Source organism: Cornus florida, unplaced genomic scaffold (assembly GCF_030987335.1).
Source record: "Cornus florida cultivar Cherokee Brave unplaced genomic scaffold, ASM3098733v1 CherokeeBrave_3.0.0_Hap2_Chr10, whole genome shotgun sequence".
Taxonomy (NCBI): Eukaryota; Viridiplantae; Streptophyta; class Magnoliopsida; order Cornales; family Cornaceae; genus Cornus; species Cornus florida.
Window position 1 is genome coordinate 27,918,570 of NW_026775580.1, and position 19,242 is coordinate 27,937,811.

Sequence of the window (19,242 nt, forward strand, 5' to 3'; positions counted from 1 at the left end):
TAAATAAAAATAATAATTAAATTCCCTAGATTCTAATTCAATTCCAAATAACCTCAAATTAATACATATTAAAGAATATGGCATGGTCATCACCTATATCCATTCTAAAACTCAATTAGGTTATTGGAATAACAAAGTAGAACTCTAATTAAATCATGCTAATTTTATTACCAAGGTTCTAAAACAACTTCAAATGGTCCACAATTAATATATACTAGTAAACAAGTCATGACCAATACAAATATCAAGTTAAAATCTTAATTGAGTTAATGGGACCACAAAATAGATTTTAATTAATTTTTTTAATTAAAATTTCTAGATTTTCAAACTTAACCAAATGCTCTCAATTTAACATATCTTAGAGAACATGCCAAGGACTAATGTAATATCACATTACAAGCTTATTTCATGCAAGTTATACCTATGTAAATTAAACTTTCACTAAAGTTAAATATAAATTAAAAGTTACAATTCTCATGCAATTAATCCCAATTTAATATATGTGAACAACTATACCTAAGCTTAATTTTCTAGCATGCCACAATACAATTCCAAGTTATATATCACCATGAGGATTAAATCTTAAACATGAAATTTAATTAAATAAAAGGTTTCAAAACCTAACCGAATATTCTAAATCAAATATATGTGAAGCTATATGGCATGTAAATCAAGAATATCAAGTCGGAATTCAAATAGAGTGAATAGTGCACTCGGGGTAAATTAATTAATTAATAATTACTAACTTTCAAAACACCTCCAATCATTTTCAAATTCAACTATGTTGAAGAGCATGCTAAGGCTTAATTTAATATGCTAACACATATTGATTTTAAGCTAGTTAAGGCCATGTGAATTAATCTTTCACCTAAGATAAATATTAAATAAAATCTTTAATACTTGTTCAAATTTCCTCAATTTAATATATGTCAATGACCATATTATAGAGTATTATATTACCATACTACATGTTTAAAATAAGTCATAAGCAACCGGGAAAATCAAATCCAATACAAGAAAATTAAATAATAAAATCTCTAGATTTCATATTTAAGCATGCAATCAAGTTGTATAAGCATCAATAACATGTTATATAACAAGAATTAAACCTATAACACCTCTTACCTCAATTTGAGATGAAAACCTCAAAGGCCCACCGAAAAAAAGTGTTCCGAATCCGCCGAAACTGAAGGGTTTTGTCGGGGACAACACGATCTATATGAATCCTCAAGAAGCCCATGAAAATCCAAACTTGGCCTCAAACCCAAACTCAAAATTTGGCCAAAAATGGTTTCTAATAAGGGGTAATGGTAGAGCACGACGAGGCGAACAACAAATGCTAAGGCCGAAGTATTTCTACCAAGGAAATCAAGTGGAGGAGAAGAAAGAGTGAAGGTAGCCACTTGGGCTCCCATGGCTGCCAGCCAAGAGGAGGAAGAAGGTCTGAAAATCTGATTTTAAAAATTAGGGCAACATATTTATAGAAATCTCAAAAAGTGCCCCGAAAGGGCCTCGCTAGGTCCGGAAAAGTGAATTTTGAGCAAACGCGCTCAAACGGCAAAACTCTATGAACAAAAAAGATTTAAAATAAGAAAATATGAACAACGGAAGAAACGGCGTCAAAAATTGAGTCCTGAGCAAAAAGTTATACCCCGAACAAGTTCGGCGGCAACCGAGTCTAAAAACTCTGAAACTGGAGAAAAATGATCAGAAGGAAATTCTATGAATTTACGAGTCAATGAAAAGTGAAAATGAATCCCGTACGAGGATCCAGACTCCAGACAAGACATTTTTGCAATAACTTTCGTTAATTGCACAATGGCCCCTACAAAAAAGGTTAACTATGAAATTGTCTCAGAATGAAAATATCTTCCAAAAGATATTTTCTTAGATGCCCCTGAAATAAAATATCTTCAAAAGATATTTACGAAAAACACCCCAAGAAATGAAAAAGATTCTAAAGAATTGTAAATCCATACCCCTGTGGGCATCGGGAACAACCAGAATACTTTCTTGCAAAAGTAAAGATACGTATTTCGAGAAAACCACTCAAGATGAAGGTACGTGAAGTCAAAAACCAACTTCGAGCATGAGAAGTGAGGTTGTGCCAAAAACTAACAAACGGAGATAAGACGAAATAGGGAAAAAGACGAAATAGCGCATAGTGTTCGAAAAACGAAAAATGCGAAAATGACTCGATCCTCAAACGAAGTTATCAATTCACATGAAAGAGTCTCAGAAACCAATTCTGAGCACTCGAGATGACACTAAGCGATACGAAACAGAGCTCAGAAAAGAAAATTAAACGAAAAAAATTCATTCGTAAAATTTCAGGAAAAAAGAAAGGAAGGCAAATGATCGGGTCGTTACACATTAATATTGTACAGGGCAAGTGCAAAAAACATCCCTGAAGTATACTTTTCGTAACACTTTTATCCCCTATTTAAAAATGTGTGCAAACAACACCCCTATTCTTTTCAATTTGTGCAAAAACACCCCTTAATTAATATAATACCCATTTTACCCTCTTACTCTTCCAAAAATCTCCGTAACAAACCTTACTTCTTATTACCCCACCACTGCCACCGCTGATGCTTTCTTTTTCCATCACATATACATTACACTTCCTCTTCCATCACATATATAGTACACAGATATACATCATACCGCCTCGTCGCCGAAGATAGCTCTGTAAACAAAAAACCCATTTTGGTGACAGGCCCATTGCAAGGAGATGAATTGTGATAGACATTGATGAATTGGTAAGCAATGCAGTGAGTAAAGATGAAAATGTTGACACTAAAATCAAGAGCAGTTTCTAGAATTGCAGAGATAGAGGTCTGTTATTGAATCCCCTAAAGAAGACAAAAAGATGAGTATCAAAGAGACCATTTCTTTCCTCCCACTTGTACTTGTACTTGAAATTCTGAACTTAATAAACCAGTTGATGAAAATTTATTGAGGATGATGAATATAGAAGCACCTAAATGGTTTCCAATATTTCAAAAATTGACCATTTTGAAATTTAGCTATGTAAAACGTCACCATCAGTAATCAAGTGCACGAATTCTTTACAGAAGCCAATTTAGACTGGTTAATGATATATATATACATCACCATTTTTTCATTCTTTGACAAGATGAATCAAATGAATTTAATTATAAAAATTACACGCATGCTCTCAATCTCAAACAAGTACAGGCATGATCAGATTTGCTATTCGTCAAGCAATTAACCAAAATGGTTTTAATTTATTTTTTTTTTTTACAGAGCTATCTTCGGTGACGGGGCGGTTGTTGCTTGAAGGTGAGGGATGAGGGAGGGGTGGCGAAGGAGGAGTCCACCTAAGAGCCTCGTACGACGACACAATTCCTCACTTCGCTGATTTGTATGCCGCCAAGACGACGGCGTTGGCGTTGATCTGAACAGTCATGCAATCGAGGCGGCCGCGGTAGTTGAGGTTGATGAGAAGCGGGAGGTTGGCGCACGCCAACGGCGCCACCGGATCAATGCCGTTATGGGATTTGCTATATTATTCATTGGGGTTCAAATCAGGTAGGGTTGTTTGGGTTTTAGTGATGGTGAGCCAGGCGAACGGCGGCGACAGACTGTGGTGATGAAGAAGGAGAAGGGCTTTTTAGTCATTTCACAAAATATTTTTTTATATATATTATATAAAATGTGTTGTTAAGGACATTTTAGTCCAATTTTTATATATAGGATCTATTTGCACAAATATCATAGTTTAGGGATTTTTTTGTACGGGGGAATGTAATATGTATTGTAAATATACTATAGGATATTTTTTTATACTTGACCCATATTGTACACGTGCCTATTGGCTACTATTATGGAGGAGATGTGAAAGTCTCCTATACTCCGTAATTTGTGAAGAACTACATACAACAATTTTATAATGCAATCTACAATAATAGTTGCCCTAATTATTCTTTTTCATCTTTTTTAAGCTGTGCAACATTTTGCAATTGAAATAATAAAAATAATGTAGTCACAAATCTAAAAATGTCAAACCAGATCATGTCTTTTAGAATTGAATAATAAAATGTAAGAACTTTAATGAATCTTTTATTAAGAAATTAGTAATGCACCTTCACTTAACTAATAAATATTGCTAGTGGTAAACAACTTAACATAGTAAATGTAAATAAGTAGAGGAGTAAATGTGTCAATTTTTTTAGTTGGAAAACTATTGCATATATATAACCAAACAGATTTTTAAAAATTTTTTTTTCTCTCAAAATTATTTTATAATTTTTTCAACTAATTAGATCTTCAAATTAAAAAAGTTCAATTATTTTTATTTTAATTCTTTAAAAATTATTTTTGAAAATTGTTTTGAAAGTTACAAACTCAACTTGACCTCAAAATCTATATCCATTGATTTTTTTTCTTTTTATTTTTCTTTTAACATTATCGAAACAATCAGACTCATTGTTACAAATTATTTTTGAAAATTGTTTTGAAAGTTACAAACTCAACTTGACCTCAAAATCTATATTGATTGATTTTTTTTCTTTTTATTTTTCTTTTAACACTATCGAAATAATCAGACTCATTGTAATACGGGTAACATTTTCAAAGCAACATCCAGCATTCGTTTTCAATTTTGGTCAAATTCAAAACATATCCATCGTGGATTTATCGATCACCGGATCTTCCACATCATTGCCCCACCCAAAACAAAAACCCGAAACCACACTGATAACATTCACAAATTTGTATTTGCTCTTTCGTTTTCACTCTTCAGTCTTGAAGAAGAAGAAAAGCTTCTTCTTTTTAGAAAGAGACACAAGTATACATATATAGACAGAGTGAAATATATATAGATACATATATATATATTTAGAGAGGGAGAGAGAAAGAGATCGGTAAATATGTTCAGGAACCAGTACGACACAGACGTGACGACATGGAGTCCGGCGGGTCGGCTCTTCCAAGTGGAGTATGCGATGGAGGCGGTGAAGCAAGGTTCGGCGGCGATCGGTCTCCGATCGAAGACTCACGTGGTGTTGGCGTGTGTGAACAAGGCCAACTCGGAGCTCGCGTCCCACCAGAAGAAGATCTTCAAGGCCGATGACCACATCGGCGTCGCTATCTCTGGCCTCACCGCCGACGGCCGAGTCCTCTCCCGCTACATGCGATCCGAATGCATCAATTACAGCTATACTTACGAGTCTCCCCTTCCCGTCGGGCGTCTCGTCGTTCAGCTCGCTGACAAGGCCCAGGTTTCCATCGAAACCAAACCCTAATTTCTCTCTCGGTTCTGTTTATATGTGTGATTACGTGATTTGATTTGATTTGAATTTGTTGAGTGGTGATTCCTTTGTTGGGCAATTAAATGATTAGGGTTTATGCTTGGTTTATGAGAAAACAAAAAAGTAAAAGAAAAATCAGCAATGGAAAGAAAATAAACTAATGATTGACGCAGCGATCTTTGGGTTCAATTATAAAAGAAAAAGAAGAAGGAAATGAGTCATTTTTGCTCGAGTCCCTTTAGTAAAGGAATGCAATCTCAAGTAGTCCAATACTCAAAATCTAATTTTCATTTATTTATACTCAAAGCTTTAAGTGTTTTGCTATGGTGCTATATATGTGGAGTTTGTAGGAAGGGTAAGGTGATGTTAGGTCCGCATTTGATGTCTTTTTGGTTTATTTGCTTTATATTCATGGGTGGTGATGGCTGATGTTTGAGATTTGTCCGAAGTAGTCAACTAGCCGTTGTGTTGTGTGATTCAGAGCGTTAAGTTTCTTTTTTCAATCTAGGTTGTAATGTATCATCTGCAATGATTTGTTTAAGGGTTAGAGAGAGGAAAAGAAAACTTGGAATGTGACTGCTGGTACTTCAACTGTACTACATTTAAGCTTTCATGTGTTCTTTTATTTGCTTGGCACCCAACATAGAATTTTATTCCAGACATCTTCAAAGTACTGGTGCTGTCTAAACACGCAAGTGTTCCCATCAAGGAAAATATATCAGTGATTGAAGTAGTTGTTCGTTGTAGGGAGTGCTAATTCTATTTTAATGTTGCTCTCCTTGATGAAAGTTACATACAAGGATCCTTTTGATCGAGCTATTATTATTTTTTTGATAATTAAGACAATTCATAAAAGCCTTCAAAAGGGGAACACGTCCCAAATACAACAAAAAAGGCACAGGGAACCTAAGGCCCCAAGGAACTCAGAAACTCAATCGTCTCCTTAGGGAAGGAACAATGTCTGCCCGAACCCAACAACATAAAGAACTAATAAGGAAAGATTTAATAACAACAATCGAAGAATCCTCTCCTTCAAATGATCTATCGTTCTGCTTCCTCCACAGACACCACCATAAGTACAAAGGTGCCATCCTTAGGGCTGCAAATCAGGCGGGTTTGACACTTAACTCGGGCTTAACCCATATAGAAAACTTTCAGCCCAAGCCCAGCCCGAGCAGCCTACACTTAACTAGTCCAGTCCGAGCCCGCACCATTAGCCCGTCCCAGAAAAATTTGTGTAAAAAATAAAAGAATTTATGCTGCTCCCAGAACTTGAACTTGAAACCTTCGGCATAAATCCCAAACACACTACCAACTTGGTTGCAATGCTTTTGTGATTTAAGTCTAGTTATAAATATATATAATATTTCGGGGCTCAGTTTGGGCTTCGGGCTCCATCGCACATCAATCCAAGCCCGGGCCGAATTGAATTCGGGCTCAAAATATTTAGCCAAGGCCTAAACTGAAATTAGAAAAACATTGCTCAAACCCACAAAATTTCAAACTGGGCTCGGGTTATTTCGGTTGGGTCCACCCGAGTTGCAGCCCTAGCCATCCTCCAATAATCATGAGCTTGTGATCCCACGTAGCACCCTCTCCAAGCGTCCATCAATTCTCTCGCAGATCTTGGTATACCCACGAAACCCCAAAGATACCCAACAAAAGGTTCCAACAATCAAAAGCCACTGGACAGTGCAAAAGAAGATGATCAATCGACTCTCCATTACACTTGCACATGCAGCACCAACTGTGATTTGTTTTCGCCGCTTCAAATTATCACGCGTCAAAATCTTGGCCCACACCATTGTCCAAGCAATGAACGCCACTTTGAGGCTTTGAGCGGCACCTTGGAACGCCACATGCCTTCCACAGAAAAGTAGCCCCGACAGAATCCGAAAGACATCGAAAAAAGGATCTCACTTCGAAACTACCCCGAGAGGAAGGCACTCAAACAAGAGAATCCCTACCTGCGCGACGAATCTCAAGACAATATAAACATTCCAAAAATCCATAAACGTCGTCCAACTCCCAATCTTGAAAAGACCTTAAGAAATGCAGATCCCATGTCAATCTCCCGCTATCAAGCCTATAGCAGTCAGCGACCAAGGCATGCCTATCAACAGCAATCCTAAACAATCTTGGAAATGAACATGCTAAAGTACAATCTCCACACCAAAGGTCATCCGAAAAACGAAATGATTGAGCTTTTTTCCTTGAAACTAATATTGGTTCGATGGTATAGAAAGGGTGTAATCTATGATAAGAGTCAAAGCTGCTTATAGACTTTCAGGTTTGTTGTGCAGATCTGGTTCATGTAATAAAGTGTCAAATGTAATATCATTAGTTGGTTTGATCAAATATAATAGAGGCTAATAGTGCTGGTAAATCAATACATTAGAAGCAAGAGTTCAACTTCTTATGACTCTTGGAGAAATCTGCCAAGAGACTTGCTTAGAGGAGGTAATATAGTGTCAAATGTAATATCACTTGTTAGTAACAAAGTTTTAGTCTTCATTAATTGGAATCTGAGTAGCACAGATAGGGATATGACAAGATACAGACACGGCGACGCGGCAATTTGTTAAAATTTAAGAAAGTGTCAAATGTAATATCACTAGTTGGTTTGATCAAATATAATAGAGGCTAATAGTGCTGGTAAATCAATACATAAGAAGCAAGAGTTCAAATTCTTATGATTCTTGGAGAAATCTGCCAAGAGACTTGCTTAGAGGAGGTAATGTAGTGTCAAATGTAATATCACTTGTTAGTAACAAAGTTTTAGTATTCATTAATTGCAATCTAAGAAGCACAGATAGGGATATGACAAGATATAGACACGGCGACGCGGCAATTTGTTAAAAGTTAAAATATGGATTTTTTTTTTTTTGTGGACGCATTTGAAAACTAAGAACCGTGTTACTTTATATAATTTTATAGGTTAAGAAAAACTGAACAAGAGAATTTTAAAATCTGATTTTTTGTTTGAAATATTTGTACTTAATAAAGAAGCCAATCAACCAAGTTTTTTGTTCTGAATTCATGTTCCTTTTAACTTGTATTTGTGATCTTTAGATGTATAATCCTTGCAAATGCTTAGCAATTTTTTTGGTCTTTTTGGATAGTATGGTAACCAACTTTTTTTAACATGAAATTTATTTTGAGATGCTAGAGAGTTGGTTTCTTAAATAGTTGTGTTGATTCCTATTATAATTTATGCTACAGTTGGGAGCACCGAATCGGCACCTTGGATTTGGAATTGTTGAACATTTAGCTCAAAGATTTTTTTTAAGGCGCCGATTTGGTGCTCCCAAGCACAACATTAGGGTAAATTACTGGGACTTCCCCTGAGGTCTGGCTAAATTACTCATGGATGAAAATATTTGAGAAATCTCTCTGACACTGCCTATTAGAGTTAATGCCATTAGAGTGGTTACCGATAGTAGTTAAATTACCTAACTATCCTTATCTATTGTGCAACTATTGGACGCTTGACGCATCATGTTGGTGATAACAAAATTGCCCTTACTCTCTTTGTGTACTTGACCACCAATCGCCACCGCCGCCACCACTTCCTGCCCACATTCCATCTCTCTCTACCATTCCCCACCCCCTCTCTCCACTGCCCCCTCTCTTCTTTTTCCTTTATGTGTATGTATATTACACACACACACACACACACACACATATAGTTTTGTAACAGAAGATATTTGATTTTGGTAACAAATCAATCTATTCTTCTTCGTAGAATCCACCATTTTGGTAACAACTCAAAACAAAAACCAGAAATTTTAATGAAATCCGCAATAGCCATTTGAAAAATAGGGTTTGACCCGTTTGGGTTTCGTCTTCGTCCATGGAACCATTTCTTCCTTTGCCACCTTCATCCATACAGTCAGTACCGAACCCCATCATCTTTCTTATTTTGCTGCCTCCGATAACACAGCAATTAATCACTCCCTACTCCAAGGTACCACCCCTCCACTACCACAATTGACCGCCCGCTCCATTCTCCACCGCCTTAAAAGGATGAACAAATAGATGGTGGAGGAGAGAGGGAATGGTGGAGGAGAAAGGGAAAGGTGGTGGGGTATGGTGGTGGTGTAGGAGAGAGAGATATATATAATTGAGGAGAAGGGGGTGATAGCGGAGGGAGTTGGTGGTGGTGTCGGTGGTAGATATTCAGTAAGTTACCCATATCTATATTCTATATTCTATATATATGAATATGAGTATTAAACGAAAACAAATCATATATATATACATGATAATTCTGGTAGAATTGTTCAACTGATTGTGTGGCATTTTGAAATTGTTTGAACAAAATGTATATTTTTGGTGGATCGTTTCAACAAGAGTCATGCTAAATGTTAAATTTTATGAGATGGTTAGATGTACAATAGACAAGATCTTAAACTGAGCTGAGTATTGAGATTTAATACTTGTACACGAGATCTTAAAATTAAACAAATCCTATATATAATTAGTATATATAATATAATATCATTATATTTTCACAAATATTAGATTAAATAAATTATATTATTGTTACAAATTAAAAGAATTAATTAAATTATTTAGCTAGATTATATGCTTATAAGCAAGGGTATTTTGTCCAATCAAAAATTAGGTCAAATGGTTATGTATTATAGTTTATAAGGACATTTAAGTAATTTTTCTTTATGTAAGGGTATTTTCAGTACTATGAAAATATTCTACTAACGGACTTAATGCCTGATTGACATCAAGGGTGGTCAGAGTGATTGTGCAAAACTTCAAGGGAGGTTCACCACATTTTTTCAAAAAGTTTCAACCATGGGTAATATAGCCAAACCTCAAGGGAGGTCAGGGTATTTTACCCTTTAATTTATTTCAATTTTCACGTCTACAAGTATGATTTCTTCTTATTTCAATGACTACATTATTATTATTTTAAATTTACCTAAAGGGCTCACCTGTTATCTGGTTCCATATTTTTTGTTTGGTCAGTGGGGAAGGAGTTGTGCTTTTCACTTCCATCTTTCTCCCTTGCGTTCCAGACCAATCACTTTGCTATTCACAAAGATGGTTACCTTATATGTTATGTCGATGATAGTAACTTTATAGCTCTTTTTGATTGCATTATTATTTGAAATGGTCTTATATATAATTTCTTCATGTGAGCACCTACTATGAACAACTCATTTAGACAAGATTATATATTAATTAATTCACTGAATTAATTACTATTAGGATTATGAATCATGTGTTGGCAAATTGCTATTCAAAACTCGTGTTGTAATGTGTGTAAAATGTCGTGAATCATTTGTCTACAACCACAAGAGATGATGAAGATGCATCAGAGAGAACAACTCGAAGCAAATTTCTCAAGACACAATCATGTATTTAGGGAAAAGATATTTGAGACCTTATTTGACCTAGATTTGATCCTAAATTAGCTCAAAATTTTGTTTTGAACTTGTTTCCAAAATTAGGGTTTTAATCTTAAGTTCTTACAATGTCTTTTGAAATTGAGATTCATTGAAAAATAGTGAGCATTGAACGATATTTGATCGATTGAAGTGATTGTAGAATGCCTTGATTGATTGGTGGATCAATCAATAACTTTATAAAGAAAGTGTTCTTGAAAATGATTTAGTTACCATACTACACAGGTCTCCTATATTAGCTATATCATATTTAGTCTAGGGTCACCAATTGAACCTCTAAGCAATCTAGAGAGAGTTTTTTTTTGAGAGAGAAAAGCCTTGTTTCTCAATCTAGGAATTTCCATAGAGATGCTTATATGTGGTTGAGAGATATACCACACGGAGGACATCAGAATTAACAACAAAGATCAAGTCAACCGACCAAATCAGACCAGAAGGATTAAACAATCTATGGAGAAGCAGAATGTGTGAGGAGCATATGCGATGATGGAGTGGGCAACCTGGACACTTGAATGGAGAGTTTGGTTTGTTTGGGTGAAGAGATAATTTTCATAGTGGATTGTTCTTGGATGGACAAAATCCCTTGGTATTCTTCATTTTTAGGGTTTTTCGTGTAAAAATATGGTGACTGTGCCCTATTTATTTTTATGTTTTTGTGTGATTGTGTGGATGCAATTGATCCGTGAAATCAAACTAAACAACTGAAATACAAACAATAACCAACAGTATTTATTCACCCTCTAGGTCTGAGTAACCGTTTGTATCAGAGTCTTGAACAATTCTGATTACTGAGATTCGCTTTATAGTTGGCTAGGGTATTAATTTATTATTATTGAACAAATGTCCTTGGTTTCATACTACGGAGGTCATTATCTTCTATTCTTTTCAAACAAATAATCAACTATGGTTCCTGCTACGTGGTCATTCTTAAGCAAATAATTAAGAGAAGGGAGAAGACGCGAGCACGGGGTGTCCAAGTTATGAGACTGAGAATTAGAGTATCGGAGCTTGCTAGGGGGATTTCTATTTAAATTTGGTAGAACTTTCTCCTCAACCTTAGTTTTAAATTCATAGGTCCCTTGTTGGAATCATTTAGTTTGCTGTTGTAGTTTATTACTTTTATAAATTTTTTTTTTTTGAAATTACGAGGGTGCTCTCACCCCCTTTACACGGTGGGAGCCGCCACCCATATATTGGGTAAATTCGGGACTTGTAGGTTAGAGCCTCTCATCAACTTAGCTACCCTGTGTCCCTGCCAAGTAATTTTGTAACTTATTTCTTATTTGCTATACTTATTTATAAAAGAGATGTTTTGTATGCACTTGAGTCAATTAAGAGACCTAGGTTACAAATGAATTGAGCAGTTTGTGAACAACTCAGTAAGCTTGGCTTGCATTTGCTAATCGACTAAAGTAATCACACCCAAGTCCATTTTTTAGGCCTGTTTACTAAAAGGGATGTTTTGTATGCGTTTGAGTCAATTAGATAGGAGACATAGGTCTACAAATGAATTGAACTGTTTGTGAACAACTCAGTAAGCTTGGATTACATTTGTTAATTGACTAAAATAACACCCGAGTCCATTTTTTAAGCTTGTTTACTAAACAAGCTGAGCTCAAATATTATCAAGCTTGTGTCATGGATTCTTAGACGTGTCCTGTCCCACGTTAGGTGGCGTGCATGGTTGTCTTGGGGGTTAATAAAATCTTTCCAAGAATCTTACAAGTGACTAGTCGTTTTAGGTATGTAACCAGCCCATTGTGATAAGTGACTCCTATTAGTTTGTGAACACCTAGGAAGCATAGACATGCCTAAAAGGTCAAAGAATCCGTATCGGACATTGACAAGTGTTGGACTCGCCAAAGACGTGTCCAGAATTTTTCTTAATTTTCAGACAAGATGTGGACGAGGTATGAACATGCCATGGACGCGTTTCTGAATGTTTCGCTTGTTAAAGAGTTCTGATTTTCAAAAGAAAGATGGGTAAAGGTGTAAATATGATTTCTTTAAATTTTTTTATTAATATGGCGGTCATAACATAAAATATTTAAAATTTTTGGTTTTAAAAACAATTATTATTGTTGTTGTGGAGTAGATTTCAATTGTGTAGTTCCATAAATGGTGGCCAATCAAATCCAACTATAAATAGAGAACATTTTCTTCAAAGAAAGATCTTTCCTTTGAGACTCCGGAGATGAAGGTAATTTTTTTATTTTTTTATTTTTCTCAAGTGAAAAACTGTTAAAAACTATACCATTCATGTTTGCGAAGGCGACGCTCCATAAATGATTGATTCAATTGTGTAGTTCCATAAATGATAAATTAATTATTCATATATTGTGATATCCCACATTGCCTGGGGAGAGAGGTTGTTAGCACTTATATGTGTGGATGACTTCTAACTGTGTAGACACGTTTTGAAAACTGTGAGCACGAAAGTGTGCAAAGCGGACAATATCTACACAACAGGGTGGGTTGTGACATAATACTCATGAATTATTATGGTTTGTGAATTTTTCATTGTTAGGTTGATGAAAAGTAATATTACTGTTAAAATATAGAATCATACCTATAAAAAGATATATTTATTAGTAGTCATTGTGTCAATGTCCGTGTCGATCTGTGTCCTGTATTCATATCGATGCTTCTCAGGTGAACACAATGCATATTTGTCTAATAGACCCTGAAAATCTATCTACATTTTCAATATAGCAATCCAAAAAAATTTACCAAACAATATAACATTGTTTCATTAATGGGGTCCATTTAGCCTATATTTGGTTAAAATCCAAATAACCCACCGAACCTTCATATCTGAAAAACCCATATCATCATCGTCCTTGCCTTCATCCCATATAGATAGGTATGCCACATCACTTCTCTTGCTTTTTTATTTTTTATTTTTTATTTTTTTTCTATTATGAGCTAATTTCCTTTTGTATTTAACTTTGAAAAGTCAATGAAAAGTGAATTCTGATTGCTTAATCTCAAGTTAGTAACCCACATTATCTCCTCAAATCCAAATATGCCCCATAATAAGGCAAGATTTTAAATCTGATTATCCACCCCTTTTAACGCTGTCAACCTTTCTATCTTATATCCAACTTCCCCTTAGCATAATAAGATATCGCCTTTCTTATCTTTGACTATTGGAAGCACACTACCATCGCTAGTCGGCAACCACATTGCTCAATCATCCTTCTATAGTCCAAAGTTCACAGGTAACCAAGAATAATGACCGAAAGGACAAACCTTAAATTCTCTCTCTCTCTCTCTCTGTCGCATCTTATGTTTCTTTCATTTGTCTCGTGTTGGCATCAATGGTGGATTTGTGGCTAGTGGATCTTGAGATTAATAGTTGAAATTGCAAAATGCTAAAGGAGATCATTCCCTTTATTAATGAATCAGCTTAGTATGTCTATATATATATATATATATATATATATATATATATATATATACACGATTTCATACTTTTGGATATCTGTGTTTACAGAGTTTGATATTTAACATATCTTAATGACCTTGAGTTAGCTCGAGCTAGAACGCCGTCAAGCCCAGCTCGAGATTGGCTTCTTGAGCTTACCTAAACACAAGCTAAGCTAAACATGCTTTTGTCTTTGATGAGCCAAACCCAAACAACTCAAAGCTCGTGACTAATCGGTGGTCCTAATTTGGCTTTATCTAGGGAAGTAAATGAATCGAGACGAGTAGAACTCTGGGTTATTCTTCTCAGCTTGTAAAAGGCAAAAAGATGTTTGGGCTCAACTCATGTTCAATTAATCTTGGCCCGACTAAGCTCAAGGTTAATTGAAAGCAGTGGAATAAGCTTGAGCTTGGCTTTAAATCTCGTTTACATGTCAAATTACTGGTAAAAGGGCATTACTTTGTTCGTCCCACCATGGCAGGGTCATGAGGAGGGAGGACTCTAGACATACTTGACTTTTGGTATGTCTTTAATTTTTTTCATTGGCAAGAAACACACGCACGTTGCACACACCTGACTTTTGGTATGTCACAAAGTGGTTGCTCTGAATCTCGGGCTCACGCTAGTTGCATCAATGCTCAAGCATCTTACCATTGAGAAGGGGGTAGTGTGATCAGAGTTGAGGTCTTATCTCATTATAAGGCTTGCTTGGATTTGAGTATATGGTATGGGTTGGCGAACATGAGGGTCCAGTGGGATGTTTGGGATTCAATGGAACATTATCTTAATGAGCCAAATTAATGAACTGTTGGAACAAATTTTAGGGCTATTGTATATTAAATAGAGAAATTCTATTGGCCTACTATATGAGCTAAGGTTGACAATGTTTGGGTATAGCTCATTTGGGAAATTCTGAAAAATGGGCTTGACCTTGGATTACTTAATAGATGAACGTCAACTGAGCTCAAGCCATTCACTAGTTGCTTGGTTCATTTGCAATCTTTCCAAAAATTTGGTTATGTGAACTTAAATCATGTAAAGTCTTGTTGGGGAATTGATATGTCTATTGTGCAGTCATGAGCATATATTTTGATAATTATTATATTCTAGTTATCGAAAAGAGAATAAATTAGAATAAATTTCCGCTATGCTAACCCTTCCCCCAAAAATAAAAAATAAAAAATCGAGTTACATTAGATATTTGATACACCTGTGTGGTGCTGTGGTTTTTCTGGTTCTCATTCTCTAGTAGTAATAAGTGTCAAATCCCTGAATCCAAGTACATGTGGACATTGCTGAATTATGATTTTTGACTAGTTTCTTTCTATGTCTAGCCTAAGGATAAAATCATAAAATAAAATTTTAATGTGAATTGTTATACATGGTTCTTAAAGGAGTGATAACAATAAAACTTGAAGGTCCTATTTCCCTCAAGTGTACTTGTTATATCTTCCTCCTGTTCTTTGTTGAGCCTACCTGTCGAGTATGTGGGTCTACAAGCAGACATATCAGATACATATCCCGTAATAGCATCATATCTGTGCCCTTGCCAGTTTGTGCTTGAGAGGCCAGTCGTATAGTTTGACCTGTCATTTAGCGCCCCCCCCCCCCCCCCCCCCCCCCCCTTTTTTTTTTTTTTGGTGGGTGGAAAGTAGGGGTGGCAAATGGGCAGGTTGGGCCGAGTTTGGGTTGGATTGAAAATGGACGGGTTAATATGGGTCAAGACCCATATTTAACTCATTCAGAACGGGTTGAAAATAGACGGATTGAAAATGGGTAGGGTCAATCCGTTATGACCCGTGAACCCATTAATTATTTTTTTTATTTTTTATTTTTATACTTTCAGAAAAGTATAGAGAGAAAAATTAGTTGAAGTAATCTAGAGAGAGATTGAAACTGGAGAGGTCTGAGAGTGGAAGAAAGATTAGAAACGTATTTATAGAGAGAGAGAGCGGACGTACGAAAGGGGAGAGAAACTTCCTCCCTGGGCAAAGTTACTCTCACCTGTAGGTGAGGTGTAGGTAGACCTTCAATTACCACCGTTTGATCAGCCTTGAGATTTGTATATCTGGAAGTCAAAATTTCAGATGGTTGGCATTCAAAAGAACATTATTTGTCACGTTGTGTTTCCCTATTTAAATAATCGATAATGTTGATGTACAATGTATTTTGAAGATACTTCTAAGCAATGCACATTCGTATAAAAATGATTTTATTTTGAATAATTATGAACGTGAGGTTTTCTTTCATTGTAAAAGAGTAGAGTTTTTAATTCAAAAATAAAAAATAAAATAACGTCCTATATTATGTATTTTATCCATTTAATACATAATTTTTTATTTTAAAATTTTTTATAAAATTTTTAAAATTATTTTAATTATTATTTTTAATTATAATTTAATTTTTTAAAATTATTTTTTAATTATTTATTTTTTTAGAAGAATTTTCTAGAAAGAGAAACTTAGAGAAGAGAGAGAAGATTGTGAGAGAGATTTTTAGAGTTAGAAATGAGTTGAGTGTAATATAGAATAGATGTGTGTTGTGTGTTTATTATGTGATGGATGAAGTATGGGTTGAATATGGTTTAACCATATTCAACCCATACTTCATCCATCACATAATAAACACACAATACACATTTATTCTATATTCAACCCATCTTGATCTTCAAATTAAGTGATTAAAAATTACCCAACCCATCTTGACCCTCAAATTAATATGGTTCACCCATATCCATTAAAAGGCGGGCGGATATGGGCGGGTTGATGGTTCCTGACCCATTTTGCCACCCTGGTGGAAAGGTAAGCTCTTTCATTGAAGGGCAAAAAGCCAACTTTACTTATAATTGGTTTTCCATTTGTCATCTCAATTTATCCTGAAACATTTAACCTGGAGTGTGTCTAGCTTGAACTTGTGATACCCCTAGTGGAAAGATCCTCAAATGATAACTGCTGGTCTCAAAATTATCATGTGCATGAAACGTAACACAGTGCATCAGTGCACTGCCTAACAATTTGATATTAAAGACACCAGTTTGGCATTTGACATTGACCTTTCTTTTGATTATTTGAAACTATAAGGCCTTATTCTCTCATCTTATCACTATTCCAGCGGAAGTACATTAATTTTGAAATTGTTGCTTAATTGAAAGTTGGTATTTTACTTTCTTTATTCCCCTTCATTTTACATTTATAACAAGCAAGTTGCAGTACTTTTTTGTCGACTGCAAGAGCAGCTTGTCCTGTTCTGTAATTATCATCTCTCTGGTTGTAGGTTTGCACCCAGCGCTCATGGAAACGGCCTTATGGCGTTGGTCTGCTGGTAGCCGGCATGGATGAATCTGGAGCTCACCTCTATTACAACTGTCCAAGTGGAAACTACTTTGAATATCAAGCTTTTGCCATTGGGTCCCGCTCACAAGCTGCAAAGACATACATGGAGCGCAAGTTTGAGAAGTTCACAAGTTCTCCAAGAGAGGATCTGCTCAAGGATGCTCTTTTTGCATTGAGGGAAGCTTTACAAGGAGAGAAGCTCACTAGCTCGATTTGCACAGTTGCTGTTGTAGGAGTAGGAGAGGCATTCCATATATTGGATAATGAAACCGTACAAGCGTTGATTGATGCATTTGAGATAGCAGGGGAACAAGCTCCTGCTGCTGAAGAGGTTCCTGCTGCCGAAGAGGGTGCTCCCGCTGAAGAGGGTGCTCCTACTGACCAGAGTGCTCCTGCAGACCAGGGTGCAGCTCCAATGGATATCTGATGATGCAGGAGCTAGCAAACTCTTCATCATTGTCCCGGAATGAGGTAGAAAGAAATGCTTGCACAAATGAGTTACTGGAATATGGATGAAACCATGAATTGCCGCCATTGTTTCTTGCTGGATATTTTTAAGTTGTGCGATTTTATCTTTCGCTACCTCAGCACAAACATCTCAAAAATTGCCTCTTGTTGAATTTCATTTATACCAACTACTATTGGACTAGCTTGAGTCTCTGATCAATTAAAATTCTTAATTTTCTTGATGAAACTGCTGGTTAAAACGATCACACTTCTGTTCGTAACGGGAATTGAACTCCCGGCTGGTTAATTTTCTTGTGTTGCAAGAAAATGTAGTAGTACTCTCAGAAGTCATTTTTCCTTGCAGTTGTAACTGGAAGTACCTAATTCTCAATCTAATCAATTTCTTGGGACTTTCCTCCTATCCTTGTTATTTCTTTCTTCCCCAGGCGATTGAACAACTTCAATGGATGGTGTCATCAACACATAGTTGAACGCTAATGCTATTCGTTTACAAGAATGTCGAATTCTCCGGTGACAATAAGGTGCTGTTTGATAAAATTCAAAATTAATTAAGTACGGAAAATGTTAAGAACTGCATTTGAAGTACTGAAGTTTTTAAGCGATAATTAAAAATAATTTTTGATATTTTTATGAATTTTCAACATTCGGCATGTGCTGTTGACTCGGACTTAGGGTTGATTTAACAAATGAAAATTGTAGTTCAGACCTTTATTAATAACTTTGGTAGATTTTTCGTGAGTTTATGATTTCTTTCAACATTTGATCATTCGTTGTACTTGTTACAATTCGAGCCCTTGCTGTTATGCTTTTGAAAGCAAAATTTTGCTTTGTCCCATTTGAACTATTGATGTGTTATAATTAATGACATATTTATTGTAACTATTTCTCATTAAATTTGTCATTTCGTATTAATATTATTATTTTTTCTCTTATCTAAACATTAATTATACTCTTTACTTTAATTTTATTATTATTATCAACTTTCCTTTTAATCAAATCCTTTTTCTTTCGTACAAAAAAAACTAGAACTGATTGCAACAGCTGACTTCCGTCACTATCACTTCATTGGCGCTGACCTCCATCACTATCACTTCATTGGCGCGTGGATCTAACACGACCCACATCACTATCGCCAATGCACATACGCTTGGATCTAATGCGCCTCACATCAATAGTCTAGAATGCCTTGGACTATAAATGTCTTTGATGTGGTGTCACTTAATATATATATATATATATATATATATATATATATATATATATATATATTTATATTGATAAGTAGTGGTGTCACTTAAATTTTTAATCCATTT

General features: G+C 35.5%; 1 protein-coding gene across 1 annotated transcript; it reads left to right on the forward strand.

Annotated features, from left to right (window-relative positions):
• The first annotated feature begins 4,737 nt into the window (after positions 1 to 4,737).
• On the forward strand, positions 4,738 to 18,327 carry LOC132278619 (proteasome subunit alpha type-1-B-like). Its single transcript, XM_059780452.1, has 2 exons — positions 4,738 to 5,246; positions 17,403 to 18,327. Exons 1-2 carry the CDS (start codon positions 4,896 to 4,898, stop codon positions 17,886 to 17,888), a joined length of 837 nt encoding a protein of 278 aa, XP_059636435.1. The 5' UTR covers positions 4,738 to 4,895; the 3' UTR covers positions 17,889 to 18,327.
• The last annotated feature ends 915 nt before the right edge of the window (positions 18,328 to 19,242 follow it).

Excerpts from the sequence above, each read along its gene's own strand:
- LOC132278619 (XM_059780452.1), top strand. The coding sequence starts at position 4,896 with ATGTTCAGGAACCAGTACGACACAGACGTGACGACATGGAGTCCGGCG. Across the intron at positions 5,247-17,402 it reads AGCTCGCTGACAAGGCCCAG|GTTTGCACCCAGCGCTCATG; the intron begins GTTTCCATCGAA and ends CTCTGGTTGTAG.